This window comes from Xiphophorus maculatus, chromosome 1 (assembly GCF_002775205.1).
Source record: "Xiphophorus maculatus strain JP 163 A chromosome 1, X_maculatus-5.0-male, whole genome shotgun sequence".
NCBI classification, from domain to species: domain Eukaryota; kingdom Metazoa; phylum Chordata; class Actinopteri; order Cyprinodontiformes; family Poeciliidae; genus Xiphophorus; species Xiphophorus maculatus.
The window spans coordinates 1,701,338-1,727,183 of NC_036443.1; the positions used below are offsets into that span (position 1 = coordinate 1,701,338).

Below are 25,846 nucleotides of genomic sequence, written 5' to 3' on the forward strand. Positions count from 1 at the left end.
ATATTGGTTTTTCTGCCAAGTCTTTCATCATTCATTAGAGTTAGTTTTGACTCTGGTTTTACTTGAGATGGTCACATTAAGTCTCTGGTTCGATCATGTGTTTATTATTTTTAAAATATTGCTAAGCTTAGTATGGTACAGTATCTTTTAGCATTTATTGTGAAAACGTCCTTATTACGATAACAATTCTGACTTATCGTTGTCACGATAACGATAATTAATGGTTGCTGGAGTCACTGCCAGCTAGACTTTCCATTGACATGGCATTTCAGTCCATGGTCTTCTTTTCATGAACAAAATGCTCAAGCTGTCTCAGACTGGAAGGGAGGAAAGTCTTTCCATTGTTATTCGAGAGATTTGGGCTCAAGCTAGGCTGAGGAAGATTATTAGCCCGAGCAGTGAAAGCGCTGCGAAGGCCTATTGTAATTGAAAAGTTTATTATAATTATTTTTCTTACCCCAAATGAATTGGCTTTTTGGGGGCTTTATCATATTCAAAAACAACCTAAAGTTGGCGGACGCGTCAAGATTGCGAAAAATGTACGTATTTTAAGGTCGACGCAAAAATCGCAAAAGAAACGGCTCAACAGCGCCAACTAGCAATTTTCAAAATACCCTCTACATTGTCCTTAGTTTATCGTACAGACATGAAATTTGGCACACTTGTACAACTCCCCAAGATGCACAGAAAAGTTTCTTGCAGGACTGGAGTTTGACCACAGGTGTCAAACTCCAGTCCTCAAAACACTGGAATGAAATGCCTTAATGACCTCCTCCTTGTGTAGATCAGTTCTCCAGAGCCTTGCTAATGACCTAATTAATCTATTCAGATGTGGTGAAGCAGAGGCACATCTTCAAGTTGCAGGACACCGGCCCTTGAGGACTGGAGTTTGACATTCCTGGTTCACACCAAACAGGAAGTCGACCATTTTGGATTGAAGGTCCGATTTTGACCCCATTTTGGCTGTTCACAACCTCCACATTTGATCGAACTCCTCCTAGGGATTTTGATTGATCGGCTTCAAATTTGGTCAGTTTGTTCATAAGGAGTGTCTGATTCAAAGTTGTCAAAACGGTGAGTTTTCATACATGTTGAAGGGGTGTTGCCAGAGGTCAAAGTTCGCGTACTCGCCTAGAAAGACAAAGCTATTGTATCTCCTACACCAGCGGTCCCCAACCTTTTTAGTTTGGCGGACCGGTCAGCCCTTCGCAATTTTGCTTCAGACCGGGTGGGGGTGTGCTCGTCGTAAGTATCGAGTCCGATGCTGTTGTTCAGGAGGGGGGTGGGCGGCTGCGCGTGCGCAGTACTCCGATGTTGTTTTGTTACTCATTCTGCTGCATGTTGACGCGCAAGACGTAACCGGTAAAATCCGGTTTAGGATTTTCAAAATAAAAGATCCGGAAGTAGTTCATTATTTCTTGCGCGGCCCGGTACCAATTGGTCCGCGGACCGGCCCGGTGGTTGGGGACCGCTGTCCTACACAGAAGCTCACAGAGGCACCAAACTTTCAGTGATTGATCATCATCGGGTGCCCTGCAATACTCAATGGTCAAATTATGACATCACTTAAGCCATGCACCCTGAGAACAGGAAGTGTAATGTTTTACTTCCTAATCAAGATGAAACTGTGTCCAGAGACAGAAGACATGTTGCTGTGATGTGGATTCCAACTCCGACCTGTTTCGATGGAGCAGGTGGGCGTGGCGGCGTGGTGAATGCCGTTGCCATACGTTTGGTTCTGTACTCCACCATTTCGAGCCGGGCTGCACCAACTTGGCATGAGTGATCCTGGTTGGATGCCTGACGATCCTATATCGTCACAGTCTGATGTCATGTAACAAGTTATTCTCACTTGCTTTAAAGTCCCAAGAGTTTTCAATGGAGGGCGTGGCCATGATGGTGTGGCAAAGTGACAGGTCACGCCGTTGCCATACCTTTGCCTCTAAATTACACAGTTTTGAGCCCAACTGAACTAAACTCACTAGGATCGATCCTTATCCACCCCCAACAGGAATCCATAACAGTTGTTGATGTAGAAAAGAAAAGCAAAGAGAAATCATGAGTTTTCACTGATGCAGGTTTACGTTGTCATTTCAGCAGAGAGGTGCATTTCACTGCAGATTAATGAACTGTACAGAGTATTTATGCAATTATAACTGGTTTTAAATTTTTTTTAATGATTTCAGCAAGTTTTGTTACTTGTTGCATGATTTATTAACACAGCTGATTTTCTGTGTCAGTGTATTATTGTACATGTTACGTTTTTGATGGTGATGATAATTTCTCTACAGTGCCCCCTAGAATATTTAAAAAAATAATCCCCAAGCCATGCTTTAACCCAGAATTATGAAACTTGGTACACGTATATCGTGTCAGGACTTACAAAAAAGTCTCTTGGAGCCATGGTCCAAACCCAACCGGAAGTCGGCCATTTGGATCATGTCTATTTTATTGACGTCATATCTGATCGAACTCATCCTATAGCGTTTGACCTACAGACTTCAAAATCCCTCAGCATATTCTTGAGGCATAGTAGGTCAAAAGCTATCCTACAATTTTTTGTACATCAAAGCATGTGGGCGTGGCTAATTGTCAAACTTTGACTATTCGCCATGAAACATCAAGGAGCAATAACTTCCACAGGCAAGGTCAGAACTGCATCAGACTTTCCAAGTCTCATAGATCAGCCCTGATCACATTCACATGGTCAATTGGTGACATCAATTAAGACCCGCCCCTTTCCAACAGGAAGTCACCTGTTTTTTTCTGCTGGATGTCTTACTTGTACTCTATGATTCATATGGGTTTAATCCTGTGCCAACTGACATAAAATGACATGAATACTGAATGCTCGCTGACACACTGAATGCTCAGTGTGGGCGTGGCAGAAAGGCGAATTTCACTCCCTCGCCGTTTGCATACAATCGTCTCTAAATCACACATGCATCATCCAATTTATACCCAAATTGTTATGAATGACTCTTGTGAATCTCTACAGAGCCCAATAGCATTACATTGTAATTTCATTCCACTGTGCACCCAGGTTAATCCATCAGGCATCCATAATAATGCAAGAATACATTAGATGGTGATTGCATGCTTCTGCTTAAACTTCCTGCTTTCATGACAAAACATCTTTGTGGCGTGAAGTTTTACTTTTTCCAAAAATTTACCTTAACTTAATGTGTATGGTGTAATTTTCATAAATGATGCACAAATCATTGCCTGACTCAGCTGAATTTGATTACTTAATCACATACTTATATACATGCAAATGTACATTTTTAACTGAATCAAATTTTAATAGAAAAAGAGCCTGAACAGGTCTGTCTAGCTGCATAGGAGACAAACTCAATAAAATCGTTGAATGGAGCAGAGAGACAAATTTCACTAAAGCTTTCAGTGCAACAAAAATAAATAAAAACTTTATTTGAATTTCAATGAATAGAGTTGAGTCCAAAAAAACCAGCAGGAGTAAGGATGAAAAATATTTTTAAATAAATCAAAAAAGCCAAAAGAAACGGGAGAACAGCCAACCTTTTCACAGTCGTTTTCTGTAAACTTGTTGAGGAGCCTGGTTCTCTGCTGGGACTTGAGGTTTCTCAGCATGGAAGCGATGACGGAGCAGACGTGTTCTGAGGAAGAGTTAAAAGTAACGCTGTGAACAACAAGCATCTCAAGTCCCACCAACAAAGTATGGAAGCTAATTACACTGAAAAACACAGTAGATTACAGAGAAATGAGCACACAACACAAAAGTGCTTAAACTTTATTCAACATACGTTTTAATTCTGACCAAATAACAAAGGTAAATCTAAATCAATTTTCATTTCGGAGCCGACTGGAACATGTGTAGCTGTTTTGACCGAGGCTGAATGTTGTTTCTTGTGGTGATAGAAGTATGCCTGTGGCAGCTTTGGGGCAATTTAAGGCGCAGAAGATCTGCAGATATGTTAATTGACTAAATTAGCAACACAAACAAAATGAAACCCCCTGTTACTCATGCTCAAGAAGGATCATAGTCACATCTCCTTTTAGTCAGCGGCTCCCGGAGCAGGTGGCAATCATAGCACAATATTTCTCCAAGATATTGAATGGAAATGCAGTGCACACACTAGGGAGGCAGTCAGGGGACGACATTGTAAAAATCTCTGGATATATACAAAGCAAAGACAGAAAAATGTAATTGGACTTTATCAACAAGAGGTCAATATTCTCTCTCAATGAGGCTTTGCAGTTGCTAAGCAACAGGAGTGCATGAATCAATCCCATTTCTGTGTTTTAAAAGGGGGTCTTGTTTGCTGTCGGCTTCCTTTGTGCAATTCCCCCTGTGACCCGAAGCGTCTTTACTCACAGGACATGAGAGCTGAGAAAACTAAAGACTGTAACACCTGCCGCCATCAGTAGGTTCAGAAGACACAAAGATCCATCAAGAGTAAGAATGTGAGTAGAAACAGAGGAGAAAGTGCACTGGAACAATATACAACACAGCAGTCAGGAGGATTTAAAAGCACAGACCTGAGGTAAAAACAGACCTGAGAAATAAACATCAGAAAAAACTCACATACTGGGACATATGCAATAAATTCATCAGACAAAAGCTTACAGTCAAATAAGTCATCCAAAATCTAATGATGTTGTTTAAGCTCCAAAGAATGCAGGTTTGCATATTTAGAATAGAATAGAATATAATAGAAGTACTTTATTCATCCCAGCAGGGAAATTACTTCGCAGTTATAGCATAGAGACAAGACAAGAGACAAGACACAAGACACAATAACAACGTCCGGGTGTTGAGTCTGGAGTTTGGCTGCGGTAGAGCTGATGACGTCACAGGCCACCGCTGCATCAGCCGATGGGGGAATGCAAACAGTGATCAAAATTTAATAGGGGGGCGTGCCGTGGTGGCGTAGTGGTTAGCGCGACCCATATTTGGAGGCCTTCAGTCCTCGACGCGGCCGTCGCGGGTTCGACTCCCGGACCCGACGACATTTGCCGCATGTCTTCCCCCCTCTCCTTCCCTGTTTCCTGTCAGCCCACTGTCATATATAAGGGACACTAGAGCCCACAAAAGACCCCCTGGAGGGGTAAAAAAAATAAAAAGTTTAATAGGAAAACTAGGAATCCATTGATCCACTTTTTCAGCACCGATACCGCTATCTGAGGTTTAGTATCGGCTGATATCAACCCGATACAGAAAATCAGCTGAACTGACTTTAAAAAAAGACATTTCTTTAAACACAGAGGAAAATGTACCAAATTACTAATTTATTTGATAAGTCTGCACCAGTGAAGCTTACTGAAACACACCAACAGCTTCACAAGCTAACATGGAAAAACAACTTTAAATTGATCAGTCAGTGTAGCTAGCACAATAACAGCAAATGGAAAATAAATATTAAAGAAACTGATAAAATCAATAGATTTACTACCTCGGTGAAACATGTAAAAACTGCAACAAATATTTTTTCAAAAGGGTCAAAAGAGCAACAAGGAAACCTAAACATAATGTAAAATAAATAAAAAAGACATGACGTCGCGCAGAGCACAAAGCATAGAATAAAACTGAATAGATCTGCACTTATGAATAGGTTATATTTTCACAAAGCCTGATCTGGATTTTTTTCCAATATCAGAACCAATACAGATATTAATATTGGATCAGGCATCTCTAGTGAAAACTAAAATGTAATTGAATTAATTGCAGTGTTTGTAATTAATTAAATACAATTAATTGTATTTTAATCATATATTTATAGTTATATTGACAAATATATGGATAAGTAAGCAATATTTTCAATTCAAATGGCATTTTTTTCTGCTATATTATTAAATAAATAGACACTTAGACTTAGACTGACTTTATTGTCATTTTGCATGCACAGGGTGTATACACATGAGCTCAACATCTAACATTTTTATTGCTTATGTTCTATTATCTAAGTTATTCAACCATCTGAACTAATGGAAAGTTGCATGACTGATTACAGCTGCAATGTTTTAGTGTGCACCTACACGTCTGTCAAAGAATGTGTGTTTCAGTGTGTGAAACCAGGTCAATGTGGCTCAGGTGTAAAAATCTTGAGTGGATGACAAGACTAGAAAGAAAAACACCATAAGTTCTGTCTAATTATCATTTAAATTGTTTGATCCAAGAATAAATACGCTGCATTCCACTATATGTTTAGCTTTAATTGATGAGATTACTTTCAATGCATCAAATAATCTTTAAGAAAAATCATTCAACACAACATGTTGAGAAGTCTGCTATTTGAGCAACGTGTGAAGAGGTCACACTTTGGTTATCAATTGATTCCAACACAGATACTTGGTGGAAATTAAAATGATATTTACAGATTTTGCAGTTCCATCTATTTTGATTTTTACAATAAGAAAACTTAAACATGGGGCATATTTAGATGTTTATTGGCCTTTTAGCCTGGTACATCTTATATGTTTTCTTACAATTCCTAATAGTACAGAGTGTGGTTCAAAACAAAACACTTTATATCAAGGTAGTGTGGTTGTAATATACAAAATTATATGTTGAACTAGTACCACCATCTGCGATGGATTGGCGACCTGTCCAGGGTGACCCACCTCTCGCCTGAAATGTCTGGAGATGGGCACCAGCACCTCTTCCGACCCCACTAGGGACAAGGTTGTAAGAAAATGGATGGATAGTACCATTATCTTAGGTAAAAATAAACAGATTTGAAGCTTGAACAAATGATGGAAACCTACTGCAGCACAGTACTCTCTATTGTATATACTGAAAAACATAAGATTTCCAGACCAAACTGGCAAATAAACTCTACTTGGTCCAAGAAAACTCTCAAAACAACCGACATGAACTGCACTGGTCCAACAGTAGAAATCACAACTTGAACACTTTTGATCAAGTTAGTCAATGCCAAATTTCCCCAAAATTTGGCATTGACTAAAAACTAAGAATTCCCATCATACAGGTTAACAAATACACCAGCCAACAGAATGTCGTGTGATGCACTTTTTCTTGAGTTTATTAAATAGAAGATAAAGAGGCAGCAGCCCCTCCATGACCCTGCAAGGATAAAACATGTATAAATAATTAATGGGATAGAGGCTCAAATGATGCATAAATGGAACCAATCTTGAAATTTCTTCACTTTATGTTGGCCTAAAAACTGTTACTGAAGCATATTTTCTTTATATTTTATGTAACGGCACATTATGTAATAATGAAATAAAATTAGGCTTTAAAATGTAATATTATTAAAATTACATTATGTAATTATTGATGCAAAATGTAATAAAATCCTTTAACACATTTTGAATCATTCTGGCTGTGAGCCTGAAAATGTAAATAAATAACTAAAAGTTCAGCTTTTATTGACCAAAGTTTCAATTTAAATGCACAAAGGACCTACAACATGATCGTTAGCAGAAGTATTATAATAATAATGTGGCGCATTATCACATAATGTGCCACATTATTACATTATCTTTTCTAAAAAAGCGCTACCTCAGCATTTTGTAATAAATGTAATGTTATTACATATGCGGCAAAAAGTATTACAGAATGAGCTCAAGAGTTTCACGCCAGTTATTACATAATGAAGTTTTATTAATGTTTTATTTAATTCTGAAGCCCGATTTTATTAAACTATTACACATTGCGGCATTATTAAATATTGCACAGTCTATGGATGTTTACATTTTGGTCCCTGGTAACTCTCTTGTAAAAAGTCTCAATCTCAAGGTCATCTCAGATACTGTTTAGGAATCTTTTTGACAGCAAGACGGGAAAAAGGTGATTTGGTTGTGAATAGGTCAGCCTGGTGAAAGGGCCCCTTATTTTACCGTAGAACATGATCTTTCTTGTACAAAGAGACAAGGAGGCCGGCTGCCATTTCCAAAAGGACACTACTTTATCAACATGATCCAACTGGTAATTGATGTCAGCACCTCCGTGCCCCGCTCAGGGGGGCTATTGATCGCTGGCTGCAGAACGTTCTCTCCAAAGACCTGGAAACTCCACAGAAACTGCTCCTCTGAGGTTTGTGAAGCACTTGAAGCATGAGTGGGTTGTGGGCACCAAAGAGGGGACCTAAGCTGAAGCTAAAACGGCTTCTTCACCTTTCTAAAGCAAGACAGAAGGTCAATACCGCTTCACAATAAATTATAATAGGAAAACCACAAACTGTTGCTATACTTTAAAGAGTGTTCACTGGTTTCAAAGCAAAACAAATTCAAGATTTCCAGAAAAACGGCAAAATCAAACCAAAATAAATAATTGAAATTGGTGTGGATTAAGTGGTAATAAAAAAGTAATGTAGTTGAAGCTGATTTGGTACAGCAAGGTGAATAAAGTAGTAGAGATTAAATGACTCAGTCACAACTTAGTGTTCACAAAGGCAACTTACTCATTTCTTAATCCAACTGATTAATAAATAGATCTTACAGTACTGCTGGGGAAACGTTTTTTGTGGCCTGATAAATTTGTCAAACTAATAACAAAATATGTCACCAAGACTGTGAGGGATTTGTGTTTTAATTACAATACAATAAAGCAAGAAAAATGTGTTTTTCTACAGTGCACATATAAAAACATTCTTGGCCTAAAATTCAGATTTTTTTAATGAAATTACCAGTTTGAAAACAGCAGAAGTGAAAAAGACTGCTGTAAAAACAGATCACCAAATAGTTGCTTTTATTCTCCTAAATATTCAATCCAAACTTTTCATGCACAAAATTAAAATATGCACAAGAATATGAAACCATGGGAGAGATTCCTATTGGACTTTTCTAAGCTGAGTTTGAATTAATCAAACTCAGATTATTACCTTTGGTTTAGCTGTTTAACCTGTTTCACAAGGTGGAAACTAAAGGATAAAATCTACCATTACTCCTGGTGCATGATGTGTCGTGATTTGGTAGGATGCTTAAAGTTTTAACAAACGTGGAGCTTGTTGTAGAACTGGAGCTGGTGCAATGAGCATGCTGTGCTTTAGAAACATTTTAGTTTTGAAAAGGTGAAAATACAAGATAGATCTTGGTTGTGTGCAAACATTTAGAGCAGTGGAAGTGGTGTTGGACCATTACATTAACGACACCAAGTGAGGATTAAACTCTGGAGCGCTACAGGGGAGCAACAATTAGCTTCAGCTCCAACATAAACTCTTTATTTTATTCTGTTGGAGTTTCAAAGCATCATCGATAAGCACAAAGTCTAAAAGATGTTGGCAGTCTGTTGGAGGACTCTCATATAGGAAAACACTATTTAGGAACCAGAAAATAACTACACGCCACTTGCTTATAACTGAAAGTGAAAATGATGACACAACCTACTTTTTCGTTAATTTAGGGTTAATAATTATTTGACTCTGGGGGCTTTCACGGAGAACGGAAATTTCATTCCCAGGTGGCTAGTTGATCACAAATGTAGATCAGGAATGTGGATCAATACATTATTTAGTTGTAAGAATGCAGTGATAAATCGGCTCTGATTTCCTTAATTATGGGAGATCAGTGACCGGACAATTTTTGGATGAGAAACCGATCTTAACCATTGATCTTATCTCAGCAAAGTTCTGGAAATCAGCCACTGTCACCTTCTCTCTGCAGTGAAAAATGGCCAACAGACAGACCTACTCAACGCGTCACGTCTCTGGCTAACTATGGTCACCACTGCCACCATCTTAGTGACTTTGTTGCTATATTTAATGACTTTTTGGCCAAAATCTGAATTTTAATGTCAGTCTTTTTAAAGATCTATGATTGACCAGAAAACTGCAGTGGGACTTTATAAACTTAGATAAAATAGGCTTATGGTTATGAACAGATTTGTAGGTTAGTTTCAAACACCAACAAGTAATCAGAACTATCAATCCACATGAAACAGCATTTATAACAAGTTTAGTCTTATAGTTTGTATGCACACACTCTCATTCTGCACTGCAATCCAGCAATGAATGCACTGGAGGAAGATAAAAAACAGACATTTTAAGGCACAACATCCGGACACTGAGCTGACTCCGGCTGTAGGAGACAAACCCAGTTATTTGCTGTCACCTAATAGATATAAGTAAGATGTAACATCTGGATCAAAACTGGTCTGGCAATAGGACAGCTCTGGTGAAAATAAATATTATATTCCTCAAAGAAGAAAATATTGCAGTCTGGTCTACAGTTGCAAACACAATTGGCTTTAAACATTGTTTAGGAAAAATGAAAATGCCCCAGTCTTCTTAATACAATTTACATTCCCTTAGTGTTAGAAGTTTAAATATTCTTAGGAAGTAAAAAGTAGATTGCGAATGTATTCCAGCCTGAGTAATGTGCTACTTCAAAAACCAACCATACATTACATATAGCTCATAATAAAACAGTTTCAGCTAATAAACTCATGTTTCCAACTGAGGGATACATTTCTTCCAACTATTCTGCACAGAATATTAGGCATTTCAAAATTGAACACATAAATATGCCCCAGCATATTTCATTCACGTTCATGGAGATGAAACATGATGAATCCTCACAGCAGGGAAGTTTTAAGCTTGAACAAGATGGTAATAAGATGCATCTTTACATAAGCATCAAACAACAAAGCCTTCCTTCTAAACAAACTTATAATAGGATTACATGATACAACTCTGTCAAGAAAGATTACAATCAAATTTGCATCATGTAGAATGTTACTGATCTGAATCTGTGGTAAAAGGCAATCAGTCCTGGAAGGCAACGATTAAGTGAGAGATGCGTTCGATTAGTTTGGATTGAACGTGATTAATTTTTCATTAATAAATTCAGATCACCATGTTTCCCTACTGAAGAAAAAAAATACCCAACAATGTCAAAAGGTGCCCAAAAATATTCATACCCATTGACCTTTTTGTATTTTGTCACATTACAACCAACAACTTCATTATACCGTATTTGAACCATGCGGCTTGTAGCCCCGGTGCGGCTCTTTAGCAGGAAGTGCATCATTGGAAGTGAAAATTGGAAATCAAAGAAGAAAGTGCTGATTTTCATTTAGAACAAGCACATACTAGCAGCGGGCACGACGGAGAAATTTCTTCAAATTCATATCCCCTCATCATGGAGACCACACGAAGAAGTTCATATGACGCAGCTTTTAAGTTGAAGCTATCAATCTGGCAGTACAGATCGAAAGCCGCTGCACGTAAGCTCGGCGTGAACGAATTCATGGTTCAGTGTTGGAGAGGCAGGGCTGCGTCCTCAATAGCAGATTTATGAAGGACGCAGCCCTCTGCTGCTTCCTTGTGGAAAACCGATACCAGCGGCTTATCTCCACCCCTCTCAGAGGGAGGTACAACCCACATATATAAGCCAGTGCAGCTTTCCAGTTTATGTTTTTTTTTTTTACTTTGTGGGTGCGGCTTATAGTGAGGTGTGCTCTATAGTCTGGAAAACACGGTAATGTGGGATTTATTTGACGACTGAAGTGGAAAGAACCTGAACATGGTTTGCATTTCTTCTAGCGAATAAAAATATTCAATCCAAGTTATTCCATCCTCTAATAATTGGAAGGTGCAGCCAAACTGCAAACCTAATAAGTCAGGCAACGACTGACATTAGTCAGAGAGGAAGCCGAGAGGCTCAGGGTAACTCATGAGGAGCTACAGACATCCACAGTTCAGATTCTATGTCCTCCAAGGCGGGGCTAGGTCCAACCAGGTGATTTGCCCAGCTGAATGGTTGCCATGGAGGTTGTAGGATTTCTCAAACAAGCATGAAAGAATCAGTAACAGTCTAGATATGTTTTTGGTGAAAGAACAACATTGTAATATGATGTACAGCTCAACAAAGTGGATTTTTACATAATACTGCTCCTTTAAAAGGAGAAGAAATAAAAGAAACAACCTCTTTAATTTCTGTTATAACCTCATGATGTGCCTGCAACATTTGCTTTTATTTGCAGGAGCAGCACGACGAGCCAATTTAATAGAGACATTCTGTTTTCATTAGAAGGGCTTTTTCTTTCCCTTTCAATGCAAATACTCAAAGGAACTGCAACCGTTTTAAAATATGACACTTTGTCTAACACAGGTCTCTGTCAGCCTGCATGCCTTACTCATTACTTATTTTATAGCGTTCATTAGAAAAAGAAAGGTCACAAAACAGGCATCTGCAGCTTGTTTGTGTGGAATTTAAATCACATCAAGCACAAAGGCCTCTGTGGCCTCACTCCCCACCAACAGCAGCAGCGAACACGCACGCGGCTAAACAAATAAACCCCTTTCTGAGTCAGAGTTGGAGATGGAACTATGACTATTGTGCCTCGCCATGTAAATTAGTTGTTTACTTCTGTTCCCTCGAACACTCGCTTGCATCATTAGCCGCCTAAATATTACAACCGGCTGGCACCAATTTCCATCACACAATCTCATTTCAGTGGTAATGACAAAGTACATACACCAATAAACAGAGACCCCAGAAACAAGCAGCAGAATTGTGACAGGAATACTCACGAGCCACTGAATATAATTTGTCGTTTTGGTTTTTTTTCTTCTTCTTCTTTCCACATACATTCTCTGTATTAATCATGCTCCATTTATGGTAATCTGCCCTGGTGATCTCAGGTCATTTGGAACGAGACTGTTTCAGAGAGGACTTTGCAGAGATCAATCTTTGAACTGAGGTTTATGATACAGAGTAATTAAATGGATACGAAAGAAAGACAAGACTAAAGGGGGAAGGACTTAGAGGTCCCTGCCTACTAATTACTTTTGTTAGAAGCTTACAACAGTTAATTAATCTACAGTGTTATTGTGTTATTCAGAAGAACCCCTTGATTAATGACATTTTCAATTAGTAGGCTTATAGAGAGGGATGGTTAACTCAGTATGATTTTCATTTTGACAGGCATCTCATTACACCTACGGCACTTTGACAAACCAGCAAAGACGTGATGGAAAATCCTATACTAGTTAAATTGCTAATTGCAGAGAACATGAAATAATAGCCAGTAATACGAATACTTGAAGTGCTCATAATTATTAGAACAGTGATACAACCTTACTAAATAATTACGCCACACTGATAAAGATACTGAGATTACAACAAAAGAAGTAAAATTTTTTTGCTTTCACAGACAAACTGAAAAATTCACAATATGACTGGTTCCAACTGGTTTAGAATAAATTTACCCCATATACTGTAGTATTTAGAGATAAAAGTTTTAATTGTAATGGCAGATTTGAGATGGAGGTCATCATTTAATTTAACAAACTTTTTATCTGAGAACAGTGATATTACTATTTTTGAATCCGGTCTGGATCTGTTACAGACCGGAGATGGCACTCAAGTAGTGCCATCTCGGCACTACTTGAGTGCCGAGATGGAAATAATGTGACTGTTTTGTTGCAGTGCCTTCATGGTCTAGACCACTGATACTACAAATGTATTCCTTCTTCACAAATGGCGCCAACTAACACACAGGATTTAAAGTAATTTTTGACCATTTCTTAAGAATGTATTTGGGCTTGCCTTCCAGAGGATGTGTGCACTTCACTGTGGGTGGATTTCCAAATCTCCTGCCTGCCAACAGCTGCCTTGGCAGAGCCTTCAGCACATACGACAGGAGTACAAAAGGCTTTCACTGCCAGGCAGGGTTATCTTCCATACTGTTCCTCTTGCTGCTTAACAGGTTCAAAGGTTAATTCATTGAGTCTCTGGGTGATAAGCGACACAAAGGCAGACAATTTGTTTTCCTCTGCAGAGCTGAGAAACCTCGCCAGACGGATGAAACTTAATTAACACGGACAAGAAAGAGGGGAAAGCCTTTCGTGTTTTGAATGTAGCCAAACAAAAAAAGAACCCTAAGATGAAAAAGATTCTGCCTATTTTTATTTTCTTCTAGTTTGCACCTCCGATCTCTCACTCCAAAATGAGAGGTTCAGGAGCACAGACGGGAAAGTCAGTCGAGATTGAACTGACATCAAACCGACAGGTGGAAGAAGGAGCCAACCGAAGCGTGATGGAGCGAGTGACTTCAGAAAAAGGGTGGGACATCATATTGCAGAAGTGAAAATAAATTAATGCATAGCTTTATCTTGTTTACTCATTTCACTTTTCAGATTGTATTTAGTGATCTCAATCGATTAAAAAGAATGTGTCTGATTAATCAACATTAATCATTACGCTTAACTTTGTAAGCTTAGAACGTAAAATGCAAGTTTCTAAAAATGCCTAAGAAAATCTTTTATTATCTCAAATCAAAAGTCTCAGTCAGTTTTCCAGGTTTTCATATCCAGGAAGATTTAAAAGAAGTATTTTTGTTTCAAATGTAATTTAGAAATGTAAACTGTAAGCTGGCTGTGCTTTGATGGAAGGATAACTCACCGTTGCAATAAGTAATTTACACACTATCCTGGTTTTATCCAAACTTTAAATGTTGTGTTTAATGGAGAATAGACATGAACCACAAAGACAAGACTCAAACTCAGGATGGCCACATGGAGGTCTATAGGCTCTGCATACAGGGCGTCCCTCTAACTGCTGTGTCTTTTAAAGAAAAATTTGTCCCTAAGGTCACCAGTCTGAGTCTCCTTGTTCATCTTTTCACTCATGTTTGTGACTGCATTGCTGACCGCAGTACAAGACTGCGGTTACCTTGCTGTGAATGAGGTAACCCTCTGCAGCAGAAAAGCTTTTAGGTCAAAATAGGCAATGCCATTAATCTGCATTATGGAATAATAACACATTAAGCTTTTTAGATTGATTGCATGTGTTAACCCGTTAACTCTGAGAGCCCTACTTATATTTTAGACATTGCAATATCAACAGGTGCAATTCTGTAATCCCAAAAGATTGCTCAAAGCTTCCACTGTTAAGTTGAAGTTGTTTATGAGATCTGTTAGGTGTTACAACATGACCAAAAGCCTGAACAACTGATTAAAGATCGGACAGATTCATGCTTTCCCAAAATCCTACTGAACAATCTGCATTGTACTCTCAGTTCTCATGTCTAAGGCCACAACAGTGGTAAAATAAGTAGGAGTATAACATTAGGCCTGTCACGATAACAAATTTTGCTGAGCGATTGTCTCAAAAATTATTGCGATAAACGATAATATTGTTTGAAGATCATTTTAAACCAATTTAATGGAAATTACTTGATAATGCATGCAATTTCCTGCCAAAGATAGATGCACTTTATTTTCAACAGAACACTTAACACTGGAACTGAGTGTTATAAACAAAACAACCAAAAACAAAATAAAATGGATTCTCGGTCTATATTAAAACAAAATTTACTTGAATAAAAACTAAACAACATAAAGAAAAAGTGGAAATAAATACTACATTCAATCAAAAGAGTGCAGATTATGAAGTCTGTATACTATATTGCCCTTCAGTAATCATTAGATTTAAATAGAAAGGTTTGCACATCCAACTACCTGATGCAATAGTTCACACTACACAATTTTTTGCCCCGATTTTCACCTTATGACAATCTTAGAATGTTGGGCGTCCTCTAAGATTGCCGCTTGCATTTCGTAACCGATCATCCTGTAGTGTGTGGACCGCTCAGATCTAAATCAGGGGTTTTCCCCGACTGGGAGCAAAGCCTGTTGAATGTGAGAGGTAGCCAATCAGAAAGCACGGATTCCCCTCCATGTTTTCTGAGGGAAAAGTACAGAGGGGAATCCCAAACAGCTGACACGGCACAACCCGAAGTCCAGCAGACATCGGATAGTATATATGGAAACAACATTAAAATTTATTCAACATTTTGTGCAAAGAATATAGAAATGACAAGGGGAGGAGTTGGAGCGAAATTGCGAAAGCAGTTGATAAACCTGGAAACTTTTCAGCTATTCTTCGTTAATGTGACATAAATAGATTCTAAGTCAGGACTGACACCTGGCCACATGCATTGCAGCTAGATTGTTGTAACGCATTGATTAATGCCTGGTTTTAAAATTAGTTAACTGGACTTGTAGCCATTATTTTGTGCCCATTGTTGGACACCACATGGCGCGATCGAACCGTTATACGTAGTATTTCTGTCGGCAAATGTGTGATCTCTAAGGTTTTGAAAATGGGCTGACAATCGGCCGACAGCTCTAAGATCGTGTAGTGTGCGCTGGGCTTTACACTAAGGAAGTGAGAGGTCAGTGTAGAGCATTGGAGTTGAGCCTATTTTCATTCAGTGTCTTCAACAGAAAGAGAAAAAGGCCGGAAGAGACCGATAATTAAAATGAGGTTGATCGTTTTAATTTATCGTGCGATTAATTGATTTATTGTTTATCACGACAGGCCTATATAACATGCAATATATTAATCATATATCTAAATGTTTAAAATGACAAAGGAATCTTTACAAATCCTTCATTGTACAGTTTAAAGTCTACTTTATAACGACATTCAACTCTTGGTGCTCTTTGTTCAAATATCCTATAAACTTGAGATTTTAGTATTACATTAGGGCTGTTGTAAACAAATATTTAAGTAATCGAGTAATTTATCGATTATTCTTACGATTAATCACGTAATCAGATAAAAAAAAATTATAAAATAAAAGTATGCTATCATTAAAACAGTGAAATGTATTAAATCAAAAAAATTTAAGTATTCGGCTTCAGGGTCCCCCACTGATGAAATATGCGAATTTGGCATAACACCAGTGTTACTATTGGATAACAATATCAGTCCAGTTTTTCATTTTTGAGCATCCCTAGCAGTTACTTTTTTGTAGTTTAGTAACAATAATAATTCACTTTCTAAGTTAACCTGAAGAAACGTTATACAAAAATCTGAAATTATATTCAATTTAATAATAAAGAGGCAGGCTCACAAATACGCTTATAAAAAATGTCTATGCTCCAGCGTTTGGTTTATGTACTCATCTTCAGTCAATTTAATTTCACCTTGTCCCATACCTGTCAAGATTTGGGTTTGAGAATATGGGGAATGTCGCCTGGAGTCGGGGGGAGCTAGAGGGGCAGGCGAACAAACGGACATAAGATGGGGGTGGAGGGGAGGAAATACACTAGGGAACTGACAAACGTAAGTCCGGGGACTGGCAGACCAGGGGACAAAAGTAAGATACAGGGGAGTAATACGGTATATTTACGGCACCTTCGTTTGTCACACTAAGAAACTAATCTACCAGCTATCTACTGTACCACCACAATGCTTTCCGCCACCCATTTGTTCAGGCCGGGATGATATGAAATTTATTGTGCGGTTCGTCCATAAAGCTATACTTACACGGTAACCATCAACTACTCAGCTGCCCGCCGTTTTCAGTCTGCTCACCTGTATAAATACTCCTGCAGCGCTCTTCGCGCTGTTCGCTCTGAACCAGCAGCTTCTGGAGGAGAAAGGCTGCTGTACACCAGGCATCGCGCCAGTCATTTTAAGGATGCCTATTGGTCCCCCAAAACCAATGAAAACCTGGGCATTATCATTAATCAATAAAATCCCCATGGGCCGAACTTGAAAATTGGACGTTATGCCGCTAACATTTGCATTCGTCAACAACTCAGAGGCGGAAGTGAGAACTATGCATAACACAAATAATGTACCAGCAGGAACACGGTGCACTAAATAATAAAACATAAATTAACAAAGCTTCGAGGCAGGTAAATTTTCCTCAAGGAATTTTAATAATCGAGGTACTCAAGGGCGTGCTGTGGTGGTGTAGGGCAGTGGTTCTCAAATGGGGGTACGCGTACCCCTGGGGGTACGTGGAGGTACTGCCGGGGGTACGTGAAGCTTTTCAAAATATCTTTAAAAAATCAGTAGGCTCCTCATAATAAGTCTTGGGAAAATTATTTTGTAAAAAGTTTGATAAAATATAAATGTGTGTTCATGCACTGAAATTTATATTCAGTACTTAGTTTCAATATCCTTTAAAATAAAACGGCTTGACTGGTTTTATACCTTCCTGGTGGTCACCGTCTTCTGGTTTTCTTTTTTGTTTAACCATGCAATGTTTGTAATATGGATGTATTTGTCAGGTTCACTGATATAAGTTGTTTGGCTTTAATAAATCAGACAGTGATTTTACAGCACTGTACCTCTTTTTAATTCCAAAAATGTTTTGCCCGTGTCAGGGGGTACTTGACTAAAAATATATTTTTAAGGGGGTACATCACTGAAAACGTTTGAGAACCACTGGTGTAGGGGATAGTGCAACCCACGTTTGGAGGCCTTGAGTCCTCGACGCGGCTGTCGCGGGTTTGATTCCCAGACCCAGCGACATTTACCGCATGTCTTCCCCCCTCTCGTTCCCTCTTTCCTGTCAGCCTACTTTCATATAAGGGACACTAGAGCCCACAAAAAGACCCCCTGGAGGGGAGGAAAAATAAATAAATAAATAATCAATAATCATCATTCGAGGAATTGTTTCAGCCCTATATCACATTGCACAGTTTTAATTGTAAGAATTTTACTTACAATTACTTCATCCCAACTAGTTCCATTACTCTCTGATATCAACAACACATTTTCTGCTACACAACTGCATTTTCCCTTGTCTGATAATTCTGTAAGGCTAAGAGATGGTTGTGTGTGAAAACCCCAGTAAATCAGTCTCAACTCACTCAGGTCCATATAACCAATAACTGTTTGAAGTTGTTTAAATCCCTTTTCTACCCCAATCTGAGGCTCAATTTAAAATTTCACAAGTCATCTTCACTACGTCAACATGCAAACCGCACTGAGGCGGTGATAAACCAAAAAAACCCTCAAACTTTACCCTTTAGAGGTTGCAAAACTATAGTTATGTTGAATGGAAACTTTACCTGTCATTTCAGGTTAAACATTTATTAAAAACCTAACAGAGAATATGCTATCATTAAAACAGTGAAATGTATTAAATCGAAAAAATTTAAGTATTCGGCTTCAGGGTCCCCCACTGATGAAATATGCGATTCAATACCAGAGATCAAGGTCTGAGCTCATTAAAATTTTATGCATGATTAATTTTGAACACACATAGAAATTTTATGTGAAATAATAAGCGATAGAACATAAGACAGAATGCGTGAAGTGGTGCGGTCGTGGAGATTTAGATAAAGCGCAGAGTGCTTTCATATTTAAATAGAAATAAAAGGCAGTCAAGCTTCCTTAGACTGCACAGGACAGAGTTTATTTGAGCTTTCACTGTTACTTACTGCACTTAAATATCAGAAAGAGATGCGATGATAACTGCAGCGGTTGTATGAAATGTTTAACAATTGACTGGTTAGAGCACCTAATTAGGACCTGTTGCAGGATTTCAGGGCAGCTACTGAGAATCCAGTAATTTTAGTCAGGGTTTGTTCACTTTTCCCACAGTAACATTCAAGCACTTTTGAAGCATTTTAAAGTTTTCAAACTATTCCAGCACCACACTCTGAAGATGAAACAATAGCAAAGAACTAAAAGAGATAATGCCTTATGTCTTATACACCCTACAGTAAGGACAACATCAACTACAATAAAATAAAAATGTCATGTTTTGAAATGTCTCTCCCACACCCCCAATATGGACAGGTCAGAGAACAAAAGACTATTTTAACTAAGAAAATCCCCCAATTTCAATAACGTTGTTTAATGTACAATATAAGCTAACATTTATTTCAATTACAATTTATTCAATTTATTTCAATTAGATCAATAAGCCATTGATAATAAATATAACAATAATAAATATTCATTACATTGAAACAATCCAAACAAATAGTGTTAAGATAAATGCTTATACACTATATACAAGCAAGGTTACAAAAGAAAATCCCTAAGTAATATTTTCGCTAAGTTTTCTGTCATTTAGCAAGTAGAAAGAATTTTGGTTATTTTAACAGACCTAAAACAATAAGTTTATTCTGATTTAACTTCAAACAGTGAGGAAATTTTTTTTGTCTCTTTTTATTATATGTATGAAAATATCTGATTTCAACTGTAAACAATGTTCTCTAAATTTAGGTTTTCACTCAAGTATTAGATTGCACTTTATTACAAAATGGTGTAGCTTGAATATCAATCATTTTTAAGGACTTTAAACAGAAACCAAACACTTTTCACACTTTGAAAACATCCAATGGGAATTCAAGCATTTTCAAAGATTTTAAGCACCTTCACAAACCCTGTTCAGTGGCACATTTCAGACTCACTTTTTGAAGTTTTTTTTTTTGTTTTTTTCCTCTTATTTTATTGATGCCTCAGAAAACAGAGTGTTGCATAAGAGAAGAAATACCGACTCAGTCATACACAGAAATCTAGATGACCCAGAGAAAAAATGGCAGCCTTCGCAATTTTACCTAGCGGGTCATGCTGTTTGAACAGGTCACAGCTGGGCTGCAGCATTGCAGCTGGCTGCGGCCCTTGTAAAAGAAATCATGTTAGTACTGCCACGTTCTGTAATTACTGACTGACCTTCATGCTCTTTCTCTGAAGTACCGGTTTTCTTCATCTTCTTTGGGGTTTTCATAAAAAGTGGAAAGATGGTCCGCAAGCCCAGGACATCCACAAATTTATGGCAGTTATCCGCTCCCTCGGGCCCAATCATAGCATGGTCCAGAACCTTCAGAGCACTGGTTCGAGACATTTTCTTCTCTCTGCGGAGGAGATGGCATCAAAAAGGTATATTAGTAAAAGTTCTAAAGTAAGTCTGAACTGGTAGAAAGTGTTCAGTTTAAAAATCAGCTCCAGTCATGTGTTCTTGGTTCAATCATAACAACAATAGATTTTTATATACCATAATGGAACCAATAACAGAGCTGTCGATCTTGAATAAAACCCAGAAAAAACATGCAAAAGTGTAGATGCTTAACATGTACTGCTGTGTGATTACCTGTAGTAGCTACAGGTAATCTCAAAACTATTCATACCCCCAGCAGATTAAGATTTAGAAACCATATTCATTCAACCAAGATGTTGAGGTTCTGACAGGCACATCTCAAAAGAAAACAATTCAATTCGTTTCAGGGATGCAACCAAATAATCAGCTTACAATATATCGTTGATTAATTCTTTATTAGAATAAATTTTGTTCTAATCGATTAATAATGTAACTTGGAACTTCTTTCAGTGTTGTAGTTTGGTTGCCAGCCTGTAGAGAGCGTCACTGGTCATCATTAAGCAGAGCCAGTTGATACAGAAATAAAGATGGCACGAAAAGAAACAAAGTCTGGTGTGGGATCCAAAATGCACTTCATGCAGCTCCGTTTTTAAATATAAACACTCAACAAGCTCCTTAAGATATTACTTTTATTGCGCTGATTCAACCAAGCCAAACATTTTTCCTAGAAACTCTTCTGTTTTCCAAATTTAAGACTAAATAAAATTACACACATGCAAATTTTTCAGTACTATGTAGAATCCTTGCAAATACCGACTGTTGATCATTTTGAGGTTTTACAAAGTGTCCCATTGACCTCGCCTTCTTATTATACATTTATTTTTTGTTTTAAAGGTTATGTTCAGTGCTTTTTATTAACCCATCACGACACAAACATCAGGCAAACAAATATCCTGCAGAACAAACACTCAACCATTTCCAGCATCAATGCCGTGCGGTGGAATGAAGAAACAACCTTTCTTTAGTCTGTTTACATCTCCCACTCTATCCTACACATCCTCTAAGGAAATGTAGCTGTCTGTCGGAGTGTCATTTCCCCCCCTTTTCCACCAATGACAGATGACAGAGTTTATCTCAGAGGAGGGACACATATTTCAGGCAGTTGGGTCTGGTTTTGCAGACAGACATACTGCAGATGATGGACGGCTAGGGTGGGCAAGGGGAGTGATGTTTCCACATGGAAGCTAAGGCAACTCAGTCTCCAGATAAAAAATATAAAGTAACATAACTATTTGGAGGCAAGAATTTGCTGCAAGTTATTGGCCATGTGAGTATGACGGGAGGCAAATATGTTTTTATACAGACTTTAGAGACAACATAATAACAGTAACTTAGGAGTTATCTGATGTGTATAGTAGTGAACTTCGTCCAAAAATATTGATCTACCAATTAATTACAGATAATTATGATTTATTACTTGCAGACCTTGCTATTAACTTGATTAAAATTTTAGGTTGCAAAGCACTTATTAAATACACCCACAAGTATTTCAATAATAGATTTTACAGCTTTTTTTTTTTAAATATCAGTGAATGTTTAAAAAAAAAAGACATCCTGCAGCTGTAAAGGGATTACTATACAGTTTCATAGCATACATATCAGAAAAATTACTTTAATATTTGTTGCAGTTCAACATTTCCACAAAATTTGTAGTAACTCAACGCAAGATACATAGTTTCATCACTAGAAGAGGGTTTTACCTCTAAGAATCACTGACTGTTTTGTACTTAACCGCAGAAACAAATCAAGCAGCCTTGGTAAATAAACGTTCTGAGAAAATAAGTTCTGGAAAACTTGTCTCATAGTCAAAACAAGCCTTAAAAAGTTGTGCTGTTTTTATATTAAAAGTTGGCTTGTTTGGCCCAGATGGCTGAACCAAACCAAATCTAACTCCAACAAATCCAACACCCAAGCTTAACTTAAAACGTCTCCTTCAAACAACCATTAAGTCATAAAAGTCCAATGTGGAACATTATAGTCTTCCTCACATCATCTGAGATTTAAACAAATACTTGGTAAGTTTTAATTGTCCTAATTTATAAGAAATAAAAGCTTCTGTTCCATCTGAACTACACAAGCAGTAGGTAGTCTGAAATCACTTTTTTGTTATATTTGATTCATTTGCTCTGTTTTATTTTCTTTTGATAAGAAATTTATATTTATTAAAATTATAGGTGATCGTTCTCCCTATATGTTTCTATACATAATACTTTTCTCGCAATTGTTTTACGTTTAATTGAAAATAGTTGTTCAAATAAGACCAAATACATTGATGAGAAACATTGACATTTTAATAGGCGATATTGTTTGAATTAAAGGGAATGACTGGTTGTCATTTTTGTGTTAAAATTTTGTGTTAATATGATGCCATAACACTGACAATTTTAAAGTTATTATTCAGAGAAGCGCACGTTGTCCCATGTCCCTGATTACAGCGATAGGTCCAACATTAACCGTAAATGCTGGACCATTTTTGTTGGCTAAATTCTATCAAGTGGACAAAAATGATTATGTTCTAGTTTTAAAAGATAGGGCTGATTTTGCCATAACAAGTTATTGATCCCCGTCTTAAATGTGTGTGTCTAGTGATCATCAGTGCTCAGGTGCAGAAGCTGCGAAGGTTTCATAAATGCATGTGGTGAGTCTGCATGACTGTTTAAGGTCAGCTCTCTGCCACTCTCATCCAATCAATCAACAGTTAGCAGAGTCCAGCAAGGCAGTAGAGTAGAACAAGAGACAGGGAGAAAGCTCTGAAATGAGCTTTTAAGGACCAAAAGGTCCAGAAGAGAGTATTTTGTTCCTCTTTTGCACCATGGCATCTCAACTTATTTATCTTTGAACCCAAAGATAAAGTGGAATGATCTAGAGTCCTTAAATGTATTCATTTAATACACAGAATATAGAGAACCTGAAGCTTCCCAGATGGTGTTTGGAGCAATAACAAATCTGAAAAATGGTTTAAAGCATCAGTTTCTACATGTGTAAAGGGGAGACTGAACAGCTCCTGCTGGAAAGGTAAAACAAATTAACATCCTATCTGTTGCTTTACTTCTACTAGACAAAAAATGGAGAATGAATAAATGTAGCATTAATCAGTGTGTAATACTGTTTTACCATATTAAACTAGAAGAGGAGCAGTATTAGAAATCAGAATTTTGTGGACATGCGGCCACAAAGTACAAACATGAAAATGTTAGATGGTTCTGAGGTTCTGGTGATGTGTTCCTTACACACCGCAGTCTTACCTGAGCATGAGGTTCATTAGCTGGAGTCCTTCTCCTTTGAGGAAGCGGTCCCTATTGGAGGACAGCATGAGGCAGGAGCAGAGAGCATCAAAGAGGTTTTCCATCATCTCCTGCTCCTCGGCTGTGTTTGGGTTGTGACGTTTAAACACCTGGGAGACGAACCAAAGAAAAGCCCTTTAAAAGGTTCACAGGCCTGATTTTGGAAAAAAAGTTAAAATGCTTAACATGTTTCTGATAATAATTGAAGGATATTTGGACACATTTAGAAAGAAAAGCTGAGAATCAATTCAAAAAGTCTTAATCATAATAATACTAATAATAATTGTAAACGTAATAATAATAATAAAACTCCTAAAAGAAAAAGAAATCACTGTAGTTTTATATAGGACATAATTGTGAAACAATACAAATTCTTTTGTCTGAAAAGTTGCCAAATATAGTGACAGAAATGGAGTGACTATAGTTAGACACGAGGGCTTGGTGAATAAAATCATTTTCAAATTAAGAATCGGACAATCAGCCAAAATTCAGGAAATCAGGGCTGATTTATCATCCACCCCTAATTTCCATTGAGCCCCTTTTAATTAAATCCCTCTACATAAAATCTGCATGCCACACTTTTCAGATAATTAAATTTTTTTTTTAAATATTCCTTTTTACAAAAAAAGTGTACGAATTCTATTGCAAAGCACTGTATTACACTGATCAGTCAGCAATATGTTCCATAAACACACTGATATGTTTGATGTGTTGATTAGAATCAACTGCACAGTTAAACAAAACCAGCAACAGTAAGCCTAACCAGGGAAAACAACACTGAAGGTCAAAGGTCAAAGAAAAAACTACTAAAAGGCTTACAGAGAGCTGCTGCAGTAACACATCAATGCCATCCATTTCCCCCAGGAGTTCTCTGGTAGCTGAGGGATAATTAAAATAATAAAGTGAAAGATTCTAATCAAAATGCAGGTAAAGATTAAAAATACGTTTAAAATAAGTTTAAAAGGTTTTTTTTATTACAAAACACAACAAAAGAGGTTTGTTCAAAAACCAGCAAGCTGAAACATCTATATTTTTAATTTTCCATTTCCACTTTGACAACTGTCCTTTAAGTCACATGTAACAGCAAGAGATGATAATTACATGCAAATTAGGATTTCAAAAAGCCAAAGAGTCACTTATGTAAAATGGGATAATTTGCCTTATTCTTACCTCAGACAGACAAATTAATCATGGAACGTTATCTGTGACAGCGGGTCTTTATTCAGGTTTTTTTTTTTTTTTTTTTTTTAGATGTTGATTTTTTCTTTGTGGATGCCGAAATGCAGAGAAGGCATCTAATAACTGAGACAGCAGGAGTAAGGCAAAGGGAAGCTGGTGTGAAAAGAGAAGCGACTCCAAATGCAGATCGATATGGATTAGGAACCCGATCATCCTGTGGCTGTCTGTTTTTTAAAATTTTATTAAGCATGGAAAAGGCAGAAAACAACAGCAAATCTACCCAGAAAGATGGCGGAAAACATCTGATGTGAAATTAAAAAAAATAATGGAGGGAAATGAGATTTATAAGGAAGGGAGGACAAAATAGGAGTGATAATGGGAACATGTAATGACGGGAAAAAGAAAGGAGGGAAATGACACAATTAAGGGATGCTGACAGAGAATGCATCAGCATAAGGAAAATAATGAGAGAATAATAATTCTGAGAGGTTCAAAAACAGAGCAGAGCTTTTACAGAGAAAAACTTACTGTCATTATTCTGCAGCAAGATGGCCAGAATCTCACTGCAGTACAGCTTGTTAGCATCAAACGGCATCTTAGCCTGGGGGATGAAGAGAGGAGAGAGAACAGAGAAAAAAGAGAGAAAAAATGAGAAAGAGGGAGACAAATAGAGAAGAGTAAAAGAGAAAAAGAAAGAGGGAGAAAAAAAATGAGAAAAAAGGGAGAAAGATAGAAAAAAATAATGAGAAAAAGAGAAATAGAAAGTGGGAAAGAAAAAAGGTATTGAAAAAAGATTCAATGT

At 37.5% G+C, this 25,846-nt stretch overlaps 1 protein-coding gene across 1 annotated transcript in view; it reads right to left on the reverse strand.

The window, feature by feature from the left end:
- The window catches only part of ctnnbl1 (catenin beta like 1), an 81,498-nt gene that overhangs the window by 31,121 nt on the left and 24,531 nt on the right, over positions 1 to 25,846 (reverse strand). The window contains exons 8-12 of the mRNA XM_023334349.1: positions 25,573 to 25,645; positions 24,685 to 24,743; positions 23,827 to 23,975; positions 20,377 to 20,558; positions 3,538 to 3,635 (exon numbers count right to left, since the gene is read on the reverse strand). Of these exons, the coding sequence (XP_023190117.1) occupies positions 3,538 to 3,635; positions 20,377 to 20,558; positions 23,827 to 23,975; positions 24,685 to 24,743; positions 25,573 to 25,645 (561 nt within the window). The remainder of the gene's footprint in view (positions 1 to 3,537; positions 3,636 to 20,376; positions 20,559 to 23,826; positions 23,976 to 24,684; positions 24,744 to 25,572; positions 25,646 to 25,846) is intronic.